General features: G+C 34.5%; 1 protein-coding gene across 3 annotated transcripts in view; it reads right to left on the reverse strand.

The window, feature by feature from the left end:
• Nbea (neurobeachin) overlaps window positions 1-13966 on the reverse strand; it is a 536577-nt gene that overhangs the window by 422340 nt on the left and 100271 nt on the right. For all 3 annotated transcript variants that reach the window (XM_070002976.1, XM_070002975.1, XM_070002977.1), the window contains 3 exons: window positions 13038-13146; window positions 9770-9922; window positions 5228-5396 (listed from right to left, as the gene is read on the reverse strand). In XM_070002976.1, the coding sequence (XP_069859077.1) occupies window positions 5228-5396; window positions 9770-9922; window positions 13038-13146 (431 nt within the window). The remainder of the gene's footprint in view (window positions 1-5227; window positions 5397-9769; window positions 9923-13037; window positions 13147-13966) is intronic.

The following is a 13966-nucleotide window of genomic DNA, read 5'->3' on the forward strand; positions in this document are numbered from 1 at the left end:
AATCAACAAAGGGTGGCAAGACCTTTCAGGATTAGTTCCAAAGACCAAGAGCCAGTATGGTAGTCCACACTAAAGAAACAATTCAGATTGAGCAGGCAGCAAAGACTGTTCCTGTAATGTAGAAACTAATAAGGGAGTAGGACATGATGGCTTACACCTGTAATTCTAGGTATGAGAGAGGTTCAGATTGAAAGGATTTTGGTTCTAGCCAAACTCTGGCAAAAAAAGTTTACAAGATGGCATCTAAACCCATTTAAAAGCTAGGTGTGGCAGTACATGTTTGTCATCCCAACTACAGAAAGCATGAATAGGTTGATCACTGTTAGGCTGACCTAGATAAAAAGAGAGACTTTTTGAAAATCTAACCAAAGCAAAAAAGGTGGGAGTCATGGTTCAAGTCTTATTACACTTGCTTAATAAGCACACAGCTCTGAGGTCAATCCAGAGTATCATCAGAAAGAGAAAGCAAGCAAGCAAGCATGCAAGAAGATGTTATATATTTTAAAACATTGTTTTCACAAAGTAGAGTAAGAAAACAAAATATGAAAGGTAAGAGTCACATTTGACACTATCACACAAGTGGTTTGACTATGTCATAATCACATATTCATGTGAAGATTTCTACTGGCCAAATATGAAACAATCCAAACATCAAAGTAAGTGAAAAAATAAACAAAATGAACAACAACAAACCCCAAGTGAATGAACAAGAATAGTATTTAGGCTAAATATGCCATGCTATCTGTTTTTAGTGGTTTCATTAGAACAAACAAAACATATGTACTTTTATAGTACCTAGAGCAATTTCTAAATAAAAATGACAGGGTTATCTACTTTCAACACTGACTTTAAAGTATTGTAAGCCCCAAACACTTAATATATCTGCTTTGCAAAGAAAACATAACAATTGTTGATAAAACATACTGAATAAAATAGTTACCATGTCCCAAAATTAGTTTATAAATGAAAAATAGTAAGTAGATAAAATTCTTTCTAGCATTATTTGGCAGACATTCCAGTAGACCAATTCCAAAATGATTTATCTATGAACTAAAACAACTAGGGAAAGTTTTGTTGAAGAATATGATATGTAAATAGTCTTAATGTCCTTTCTACCAACTGCTTTTTAGTTTTGAAGGACAAAGGAGACATTTCATACTGAAAAAAAATCATGGAAAACAATGCTTCATCAACTGTTCAAAGTTAAAGTCATTTATGACAAGATAACTGAACATCATGTACCTCCTTGACATGATGCAATGAGACAGAAACATAATGAGTTTTCTGTAATTCCTGGCAAAATAAAAAATATTAACCACCATGAGCAAATATCCAACAAATCCATATTAAGGGGCATTCTGAAAAAGTAATTTCTTGTATTCTTTAAAAATGTCAAGGTTATGAAAGATAAAAGAACTACTCCACATAAGAATGTTAAAGTGACAAAGTAAGTCAGTGCAATACAGAACAACAATAGGAAAAGAAGTTTTTTTTTCTAAAAAAGAAATTATTGGGCTAATTAGTAAAACCTCAGTTAAGTCTTTGAATTAGATGTACTAAGGCTAATTTCCTGATTTTAACTTTAACATTTTTTACCAGACAGTGGGAAGTCATCACATGTAAAATTTATTCTTAATACTAAAAAGTATCCATACACAATATATGGAGGGACCATAAAAAGAGAATAACAGTAATAAAGTGTATGAAATAAAAGGTTAAGATACTGGGAAATGGGAAGGGCATATGAGAATTCTTTCCATAATTCTCCTAAAAATTTAAATCATATTTTTATTATCTTTAAGCAGTTTCCTTGTTTTTTCAAAATTAGAAATTAATGTCTGACAGAAGAAATTAACATTTGTGACTATATTATTTGCTAGGCAGGATATAGTGTAGTGTTCCAGAAAAAAAAGGGATACTAACTAAAAAAATGATTCAAATTTTAATGCTCTCAGAGCTAACTTTCCATTTCTTTTTGTTGTTGTTGTTGATGATTATGGGACTTGAACCCAGGGCCTGGGTGCTGTTCCTGAGTTCTCTTGCTCAACCACTTTGAGCCACAGCACCATTTGCAGTTTTCTGGTGGTTAACTGGGAGAGATAAAGATCTAATTGACTTTCATGCCTGAGCTGGCTTTGAACCGTGATCCTCAGATCTCAACCTCCTCAGTACCTAGGATTATAGGCATGAGCCACCAGTGCCTGGCTCCATTTCTTAATGTATAAAACAGCATGACATCAACAACATGGGTATAAAGATACAATCTATGTACGTGTCTACATTATATGTTATTAACCATTAACATGTCGTAAATTGTAGCATAGAATTCAACTTGTGGCAAGAATTTAATAGACTTTAATCACAACAAACTTAAAACAATGAAGAAGTTCTTAAAAGATAAACTAGGTCTGAGTAAGAATAACAATTCTTACAGCCTTGTTCCTGAAATAAAAGTAAATTCACAAAAAAATTAAAATAGTGAAGTGCTATTTCCTTTACCCAAAAGAAATGGATTCCTAACACATTATCACTGAAATATAAATAAATATATTTCAGAAAAAAGCTCAAAATGAATACATCAATTCTAAAGAAATAAACAAACTACATAGAAAGAAGTGTATGGTCCTGGTATATACTGAATAAACTATACATAAAATGTAAATAGCACATCTTTATAAACTACAGAAATAATGTAAATACTAAATCCTCTTACTACAGAGAGCTGAAAAAGAAAATGGTCTTAAGAAAATCTTAAAAGGGGCTGGGAAGGTGGCTCAGTGGTAGAGCGCTTGCCTTGCATGCTCAAGGCCCTGGGTTCGATTCCTCAGCACCACGTAAGCAAAAAGAAAAAGCCGGAAGTGGAGCTGTGGCTCAAGTGGTAGAGCGCTAGCCTTGAGCTGAAGAGCTCAGGGACAGCGCCCAGGCCCAGAGTTCAAGGCCCCACGACCGGACCCAAAAAAAAAAAAGAAAAAAAAAAAAAAAAAAAAAAAGAAAATCTTAAAATTGTTTTTGGAATGTACAGTTGTTTATTTTTTAATTTTTTGTTGTAAAGATACTGTACAGAAGGGTTACAGTTACATGAGCAAGGTAATGAGTCCATTTATTATTGAACATTGTTACTCCTCCTTTGTTTTTCCCCTACCATCCCTTTCCTCCCTACCTCCCTACCTCCTCCCGCCCCCGGCCCCCATTCACTTTCAACATAGTGTCTTGTACATCTCATAGTTACAATGGTCAACCTGTATCCTTATTTCAGCATTTTGTTATTTCCCTTCCCCTCCCCAAGTTAGAAAAATGTATATACAAGATGCAGGACACCAGAATCAAATACAGTGACAACAGGGGTTATACCATGGGGGAAGAACATACAAAAGAAACAAACAAAAACAAAATTCACCTAGTACATCGTAAGTACATTAAAAAGAACAAGAAAAAATCTCTTGTCCCTATGCTGGGGTTTGTTTCACTTGGCATCAAGTTATATGGTCATGTGTACATAGCTTTTGACTCTTCTGCTTGTCCTTGACATATACTAGTTATTGCAGAAAAGGGAAACCATGGGACCTATGTTTCTTTGAGTCTGGCTTACTTCACTTAATATAATTTTTTCCAAGCCTTTCCATTTCCTAACAAATGGGGTAGTATCATTCTTTCTGTTGGAGGCATAGAATTCATGTGTGTGTGTGTGCGTGCGTGTGTGTATGTGTGTGTGTGTGTGTGTGTGTGTGTGTGTGTGTGTGTGTGTGTGTACCATATAAGAATACCTTAATTTTGTAAAAATTTCTAAAGAGTCTAATCATAGCTTTATCTAAATGATTAAATTCATATATTTTAATAATGAGAAACAGTGAGAGAGAAGATGCCAAATTTCTAAGGACAATTATTCAGATAGCTTGGTTGATGAATAACATTTTTTCTTTGATAGTGTTTTTCCTATAATTTTTATGTAATTGTTAAAACTGGCTTTCCTTCTTAGAACATAATATAAAGCATCGTGAAAAGAGAGTGGTGGTACATGCCTGCAACTGCAATTATAGGAGATGAAGATAAAAGGATCATGGTTCACAGCAGATCTAGGAAAAATCATGAAACACTATCTGAAAAAACACTAAAAATTTTTTAAAAGCCAAAAAAAGATTGAGAGTTGGCTCATGTGGGAGGGTACTTGCTCTACTGGGGCAAGGCCCTGAGAAAGAAGGAGGGAAGGAGAAAGGCAGATAAGTGGAGAAGGAAGGAAGGAAGGAAGGAAGGAAGGAAGGAAGGAAGGAAGGAAGGAAGGAAGGAAGGAAGGAAGGAAGGAAGGAAGGAAGGAAGGAAGGAAGAAGGGAGGGAGGGAGGGAGGGAGGGAGGGAGGGAGGGAAGGAGGGAGGGAGGGAGGGAGGGAAGGAGGGAGGGAGGGTGGGAGGGAGGGAGGCAGGCAGGCAGGCAGGCAGGCAGGCAGGGGGGAAATGGGAAAAGGGAAAAGGGAAAGAGAGAAGGGGAAAGGAAAAAAAGAAAAGGAAGGAAACTTAGGGAAGGAAAGGAGAGCTAGATACATGGATTTTGAATGGTTAAATTAGTTCTTACTACTACAACCTTCAGAACAAAGGATAAATTGGTAATAAAAATTGAAAGAAAGGTGCCTCTCTGTAACAGTGAAAGCAAAAGCATTAGAAAACATTGTTAGTAACTAATATGATGAATCAATTTGGGTGTTCTGCTTTTTGTTTTTTGTGCTGGTTCTGAGGCTTGAACTCAGTGCCTGGGTACTATCCTGAGCTTTTATGCTCATAGCTAGCACTCTATCATTACAGCCACAGGTCTACTTCTGGCTCTCTCGTGGTTAGCTGGAGAGAAGTATCTTATGGACTTTCCTGCCCAGGTTGGCTTCAATCCAAGATCCTCAGATCTCAGTCTCCTGATTAGCTAGGATTACAAAGGTGAGTCACTACTACCTAGCCCTCCATCAGTTTCTGATATGATAAATATATCTTCCTGAACCTAAACAAAAATATCCAGGTAAAAATGAAGACTACTGTTTTCACACTCATCTTTACTCCTAAAAAATTTAATACTGAAAAGCAATAAACATATGTTTACAATAAGCCATCTCAATACCAGTCTACTTCATAAGAAAGGAAAGATCACAGTGACAATTTTATAATCATGCATATCTGTTCACTATAGTAGTACTCAGGACACAGAACAATCCAAAGAGAAATGGAAACACTGGGAGTGGTGTACTTACCTAATCCTTTAGGAGTAATACCACTACTGTCAGCAGGATTAATGACCCAGTAGTAATATTTTAATGTGTGCATTAGCTGTAATACTGTTCCTACTCTCCGGATGGTTGTATATATGGTAGCAGTTCCAATAAATTCAGCAGACAAATAGGTATACAAGGAAAGTTGAACCTAATACAGAAAATTACCAGATTACTAACATAAAATGTCTCAAGTGATTGTAAGTAGAAATTTAAATTTAATTCAAATAAAAGTTAGTGAAGACTAAGAAATGAGGACATATTAAGACTTTGAAAAGAACTTTTCTTATTATATATTTTTAAAGGAAAATGTTCAAAATACAATCAGTCCTAATATAATTGATCCTAACACCACTGATTTTATTAACAGTCATTTATACTAAAGAGTTTAATAAGAATAATAGCCGAGCAACAGTGGCTCACACATTTATTCCAAGCTACTCAAAGGGCTGAAATTTGAGGATCATCTTTCAAAGTCAATCTGGGGAACAAAGTCTAAGAGATTCTCATCTCCAGTAAACCACACACAAAAAAAGCCCTTAGAGGAACTGTGGCTCAAGTGGTAGAGTGCTAGACTTGAGCAAACAAGCTCAGGGAAAGCATGCAGACCCTGTTCAAGAAAGGTCCAGAGGAAGGAAGGAAGAGAGGAAGGGAGGAAGGGAGGAAGGGGGGAGGGAGGGAGGAAGGAAGGAGAGAAGGGGGGGAGAGAAGGAAAGGAAAGGATGGAGAAAGGGAAGGAAAGAAAGGAAAGGAATGGAGGGAGGGAAGAAAAGGAAGGAAGGAAGGAAGGAAGGAAGGAAGGAAGGAAGGCAGGCAAATGGAAAGAATACAATAAAGGTAGCTATTGACCAATAACTGGAATCTAATGAGATATTAATCCAATGAGAAAATACAATTATTTTCAAAGTTAACTATGTCGACCTTTAGAGCCTGAGCACAGGCTCTGAGATTCTGTATCTAGAGCTCTATCACTTGAGTCACAGCTCCACTTCTGATTTTTCTGTTTTTGGTATTTATTGGAGATAAAACTCTCTGAGACTTTCCTGCCCAGTCTACTTGTGCACAGCTATCCTCAAATCCATCCTCCTGGTTACTAGGATTGCAAACGTGTGTGCCAGCAGCACCCTGCTAACTTTCTTAAGAAAAGGAGGGCTGAGAAGGTGACTCAGTGGTACAGTGCTTGCCTAGTACGTATGCCTGAGACCTTGGGTTCAATTCCTCATGCCATATAAGCAGAAAAAGCTGCAAGTGGTGCTGTGGCTCAAGTGGTAGGGTACTAGCCTTGAGCTGAAGAGCTCAAGAACAGTGCCCAGGCCCAGAGTTTAGGCCGATGACTGACAAGAAAAAAGGATTTTTCAGTAGTTATTCATAAATATATTTCTTCACAAGACCAGAACTAGTATCAAATATACCCAAAGTTCATGTGTTTAATCCAAAAACAAATCGTTTAAATAGGGATACAGGTGGCCCCTTTGCAACAATGAGATGTACAAGTCGTTATGTCAAAAACGAACTTTACAACTTTGGTGGGGGGGGGAAGATTGGGTAGGGGGACAGGGGGGAGGATGGGAAGGGATGGGAAGGGGAAACAAAGGAGGAGGCTACAACGCTTGATAAGAAATGTACTCATTATCTTGCCCATGTAATTGTAACCCCTCTGTACAGTATTTTCACAATAAAACATTTTTGAAAAAAAAAGATTTTAAAATTTTAAGATACCCTAAGTGAAAATATCCCTCATTACTAATATGATCAGCACATAAGAGGACTAAACACAACTATGAAAAATAAGACCTTTATCTTACACTCTGAAAACATTACAGGATGGAATAGGAGAAACCCTAGGTCTCCTTGGCACAGGCTGAAATTTTCTTAATAGAGACCCAGAAACACAACAAATCAAAGAAAGGTTGGACAAATGGGATTGCATGAAATTGCAGAGCTTCTACATGGCAGAGGACATAGCTAGCAAGATCAATAGAAAGCCCACGGATTGGGAGAAGATCTTCACTAGCCATACAACAGACAAGGGCCTCATATCTAAAATATACCTGGAACTCAAAAAGTTGAATCCCCCAACAACAAATCTTCAAAGAAACAACTGCCCAATAAATAAGTGGGCTAAAGACTTAAAGAGAAACTTCTCTGAAGAGGAAAGAAGGATGGCCAATAAACACATGAAGAAATGCTCAACCTCCCTAGCCATAAAAGAAATGCAAATCAAAACAACATTGAGATACCACCTCACTCCAGTTAGAATGGCTAAAATCAAGAACTCTAATAACAACAGATGCTGGAGGGCATGTGGACAGAAGGGAACCTTACTGCATTGTTGGTGGGGATGTGGATAGAAGGGAACCTCACTGCATTGTTGGTGGGAATGTAAACTTGTTCAACCACTTTGGAAAGCAGTATGGAGGTTCCTCAAAAGACTCCACATAGAGCTCCCCTATGACCCAGCAATCCCACTTTTGGGCATTTACCCAAATGTTCACAAACAAGACCACACTAAAGCTACCAGCACAACTATGTTTATTGCAGCATTATTTACTATAGCTAAGATATGGAACCAGCCCAGATGCCCCTCAGTAGATGAATGGATAAAGAAAATATGGTATATATACATAATGGAATTCTATGCCTCCATCAGAAAGAATGACATTGCCCCATTTGTTAGGAAATGGAAAGGCTTGGAAAAAATTATATTAGGTGAAGTAAGCCAGGCCCAAAGAAACATAGGTCCCATGGTTTCCCTTATTTGCAATATCTAGTATATGTATGAGTCAAGCAAAAAAGGTCAGATAAGGTGATGTTAGGGAAATGAACCCTAAGCTATATATTCAAATGTCTTTATTCTTTCATGCGATTGTTTCTAACACATTTATAAGATTATTTCTTTGTTGCTTTGTATGTCCCTCCCCCACAGTATAACCCCTCCTTTCACTGTATTTGATGTCGGTATAATTTGTGGAGGGGAAGGGAAAAAACAAATCGTTTAAATATGGATACAGGTGGACTCATTGCAACAATGAGATGTACAAGTCGTTATGTCCAAAACAAACTTTACAACTTTGGTGGGGGGGGGGAAGGATTGAGTGGGGGGGGGCGGGGGGAGGATGGGATGGGAAACAAAGGAGGGGGTTACAATGTTTGATAAGAAATGTACTCATTATCTTGCCCATGTAATTGTAACCCCTCTGGTACAGTATTTTCACAATAAAAAGACATTTATCCTAAATTTAGAAAAATATCTACTTTATGTATATTCTTATTTAAAAATAAATATTATTTATATGTCATAATATAACTCATGTTCAAAAGCCCAGTACTGGTGGCTCGTGCCTGTAATCCTAACTATCAGGAGGCTGAGATCTGAGGATCATGGTTCAAAGCCAGCCCAGACAGGAGTCTATGAGACTCTTATCTCCAATAAACCACTAGAAAACTGGAAGTGCTAGCCTTGAGCTGAAGAGTTCTGAAACAGCACCCAGAACCAGAGTTCAAGCCCCAGGACCAACAGAAAAAAAGAATTATGTTCAAAATGAAAGAAGTTTCCCAATCAAAATGACTGTAGCATCCATGATACAATTACCTTTTTTGTTTTCCTCCTCTTTCAAAAATTTGTATACCAAAGTCTCTTCACTGAAAAATCATGAATTATACCAGATAACATCAGAGCTTACACCAGTGTTATAGCAAACTTAATTTTTTATATTTTTTATTGTAGAAATACTATACAGAGGGGTTACAATTACATGAGCAAGGTAATGAGTACATTTCCTATAGAGCATTTTTCCCTCTTCCTTTGTTTTTCCCCTACCATCCCTTCCCTCCCCACTTCCCCAGCTACTCCCCCCACAAAGTTGTAAAGTTCGTTTTCAACAGTATCTTGTACATCTCATTGTTACAATGGGTCAACCTGTATCCTTATTTTACCTTTTTGTTATTTCTCTTCCCCTTTCCTTCTCTTCCCCAAATTAGAAAAATGTATATATAAGATGCAAGACACCAGAATCAAATGCAGTGCAAACAGGGTTGGGTATACAGTGGAGAAAGAACATACAAGAAAAAAAAATCACATAATACATTTAACATACATTAAAAACAATAGCAAGATAAATCAAAAACACTTTTTTTGTCGGTGGTGAGGCTTGAACTTTTGGCCCAGGTGCTGTCCCTCAGCTCTTGAGCTCAAGGCTACTGCTCTACCACTTGAGCCACAGCGCCACTTTCAGCTTTTTCTGCTTATGTGGTGCTGAGGAATCAAACCCAGGCCTCAAGCATGCAAGGCAAGCACTCTAGCACTGAGTCACCTTTCCAGCGCCTCAAACTTAATTTTTAAGTAAGTTAGTTTATTTTCTATTTACACATTAAATACTTTGATATTTCAGGCTAATATAACTGTGGTGGGATAACTATAAAATAATCCAAAAAATTAGATAGTTACTACCATGTATTTTAGATCCAGTAATTATAGAGTATAACATTATATTAAAATAAAATGAACCAACACAAAATTCAAACCTTTGCAGGTGTGTGTATCCAGATGGCTGGGTTAAATAAAATGTGGTCACAAAGCTGCTTTAGTAAAGGTGCTCCATGAGATAAACCATCAAGGTATTTCGCAAAGGATAAAAATTGCTCCAAGACAGCTCTAGTTATATGCACCCTTGAGGACTAAAGCAAAAGAGCAACAAAAATTCTAACTGAAAAGATCCATAATATCAAATGACACAATTGTATAAATTAATGTAAGTATACAGAATTATTCATCTGCTATCCCTCATAGTTTAAGTTCAGAACACAAAGTTTTATATATTACTTCTCAATAAATTGTTAATTATAAAATGAAAACTAGTATTTAATTATACTTCTTTAGTCTGGCAAGGTGATATATGCCTATAAGTAAGTGGTGGCAAGAGGATCATACATTTAAGTGCAATCAAGGCAGATTTAGCAAGATCCTACCTTAAAAAAATAATAAAAGGGCTGAGGAGCATAACTAAAATGGTAGAGTATTCACCAAACACAAATTTAATCTCTAATAATACAGGGGAAAACACATATGTATATAATAATAGTTCCTTGAGTTATAGAGATTATATACCTCTCATTTTTCATATATATTCATTTTTCATATAATTATAGATACATATCTCAGATCAAATAAAGCTATCGGCTCAAGCTAACAAAGTGGAATTTATAATAATGTCAAATATCATAAGGAAATATCATACATAGAAAATTTTTAATCATAAAAATTGTAAAAAAAAGACATTGGGAAAGAGAGTTTCTTTCACAGAAAGTAATTCCAAACTGAAGAGATAATAAACTGACCCTATTATTCCATTAAATCTTTTCTCCAAAAGTTACAAATGAGTTCCCCATCTCTCTTTAGCATCAATCGTTCTAGTCTACTCATAAACAGATCAGACTCTACTAGACAAGTTGTTTTAATTTGGCTTTCATGATCTTTATACTATTCCTCAGTGTCCTTTGCTTAAATATTACTTTCTTAGACTTCTTTCCTCTATACATATAATATGACTTCTAGGAGAATTCAGTCGCAATATTCATTGCATATCTTATGACACTAAGAAAACTGAGGGGAGGAGATGGGATGGAAGGGATAGGAGAAGGATGAAAAGGGTTGACATTGATCAAGATGCACTGGACTTATAAACTGATTAGTTGAATGGTAACTCCTTTATATAACTATAACTCCTTTATATACTATATATATAGGATATATATCATATCATTTCATAATTCAGTATAAAAATGATAAATATTTCCTTATATTGAAATGACATCTAAAATATTAAAGAGAATATATTATTAAAATTATATTTTAATGTATAATTTAAGTTTGTTTCACCTGTAATATTTTACTAATATCTGAAGTTGCATATGAGGTTCACATTATATTTCCTTTGGACAATGCTACCCTAAAATAAGTGAAAATGTTAGACACAAAAACACTCTTCATAAAAGGTAATAATTTAAACTCAAATACCAGAAACATATCTTCCTTGATAAATCATCAAGTGATCTTTTCTGTAATATTATAGGTAATGAATTAGTGATTGATGAATCCTGAAATACATGTCACACTGTATTTTTTTCCTTAGTTTCCACTGACTGAAGTCAAAATAGTACCACAGGATATTCAAAGTCTGAAAGATTGAAACTGTCTTACTAATCTTTACCTTCCATATAAATTATGTACATGTTCTATGCTTCTAACCTGGTCAATTTTTGAGTATGCATTTTCATGCTTCTACATAGAGCATCTCAAACTTAATGAATTAACAACAAAGTGTAAATTAGGGTTAGAGATAATAAACTAAGTGGCAAGTAATGTTATGAAATAAAATTCAAAACAAAAACTACTGTTGAACCAAACAGATTTTTTTTAGATCAAGTTTGCCCACACATTCTAATACTGTTCCCTTCAAGGTGTAACTAATATCTTTATGTCTACTTCCTTTATTGTAAAAGTAGACCTCAAGACTTTTGGTTTAGTCATTTAAAAAAATACACTTAATACTTAATATTTACTGGGCACTCTCTTTGACACTGTGGAAAAAACAGGTAACAAAACTGAAAAAAAAACTTCTGGCATGTTAAAAACTATTTCAAGGAAAGAGATAGAAGTACAGATAATAGGTAAAATGAGAAGGTAAACTGTGTGACACTAGATGTTAATAAACTCATTAAAAATACAAGGTACAGATAAGAAATTTGTGGGTGAGTTGTCGTGTTATTGAGAACGTAGTCTTTAATTCAAATTAATGATAAATAAGAATTTTACATTAATAAACCTGTACACTTGACAAAATACCAATATTTTCTGCATATAAAAGAAAATATGTGGTAAAAACTGACCTGAAATAACAATAGTATTTCTAGAGGTTGGGAATGGCATTTATGGAAGGGTGAACAGAGGGAGGCTAGGGTTCATTAGTGCACATTGTGTATATATATATACATATATACATATGTATATATGTATATATATATACATATATATGCTGAAACATATCATACTGAGCACAATTAATAAGTATAATTAATCCATATTAATTTAAAAAGAATAAAAAAACTATAAATGTAGATTTTAAGTTTTCTTCTTGTACTTATGTTTTAAATAAAGATTCTTATTTCCTAAACTTAAAACAGAAATGAGAGTGTTTAAATAAAATAAAAATGTAAAACCAAGAAAAAAATAAGTCAGTGGAGTGAAAAATAAAAAAGGAAACTGCCATTTAGGTAAGTACTAATGAGTAAGCGGCTGAGATCCAGAGGATGAAGATACAAAGTCACTTAAGGAACTAAAGTCTACAAGTGTCCATCTCCAAAATAACCAGCAAAAGCCTTTTACTCCCATTTGAGTCAAGGCTCAAATGGAAGTAAAAGGCTCTGAGTTCAAACCTTGGTACTGGCACTGTTTGTTGAAAAAATTCTTTCTTCAGACTGTTTTTGGCTCCCATATAAAATATTAGATGACTATAGGTCAGTGGGTTTATTTCTGGGTCTTCTATTTTGTTCCACAAAAAAAAATCTACAAGAAATGATACTTGGAACTTCAATAAAAGATGAAATTTTTTCTTTAGTTTTCATTTTCACTCAAAAAAACAGTCACTAATTACATTTCTAACATGTTTAACCATAATTTTAAAATATTCTTAAACTAGTAAATGATATGACCATTGAGCCAGGGAAAGGAAGTTACAGAAAATATGATTAGCAATTGTCAATTATTTAGTTATGAGAACTGCATATCACTTACCTTTTCAAGTAAGTAGCCAATGACTAAAAAGCCTTTTCCACCCAGCATCTGTTCTTGCATGGCTACTGAACTTTTAAGTAATTCAACCAGGAATGCCAAAAGAGTAGCACTGCATATAAAGTACAAATAATTTCATTTTTCAGTCATTAAATGTTTATTATAAATATGTTTCACGTCAATCATTATGCAAAAAATAACAACCATAGTCTAATATCTATTTGATGATAAAAGTTATTTATATAAATATATCTTCCCACAAGGAGCAGAAAACTTTTATGTTTTTTAAAATTAAGTAGAATAAATGGAAAATAACTACATATTTTATATTGCATAAACATCAAATCTTATCTATATAACTATGTAATTCCTGCTCTAAGTAAACCTAACATAAAACATACATATGTAATATCATAATATAGATTGTATCATAATATTCTTTGGAAAAACAAACTCAAAGAAATTTTAATATTTGTACAATATTGTTTGGAATGAACATAATTAGCTGTAAATAAATGTATTATTTAAATGTGCTTCTCATACACATTTTAGTTTTAAAAGATACCAAGAGAAATATGTAATATATCATCTACGTCTACATATGCCCTCAGAAATTTTCCTGAGAACATAGGAAAGAAATGACTCATGTATACTGAAATGAAAAGTTGCAATTAATTACACAGTATATAGACAAACACACAAAAGCACAGATAGTAATATTCCAGACAAAAGTTAAGTACTAGGTACATCATTGAATGAGTGAATGAGGGGAAAAAGAAAAAGAAATGATTGTATTGAATAAAGCTTTGATAATGTATTTCTTCACAAAATTACATATATTGATTTCAAACACCATCACATGAATATAGCATTTCTGAAAGTAAAAATATATGTCCTTCACTATGTGTTTAATAGTTTACAACAAATTGTTA

The sequence above is a fragment of the Dipodomys merriami genome, unplaced genomic scaffold (genome assembly GCF_024711535.1).
Source record: "Dipodomys merriami isolate MVZ:Mamm:240054 unplaced genomic scaffold, mDipMer1.0.p SCAF_6, whole genome shotgun sequence".
Taxonomy (NCBI): domain Eukaryota; kingdom Metazoa; phylum Chordata; class Mammalia; order Rodentia; family Heteromyidae; genus Dipodomys; species Dipodomys merriami.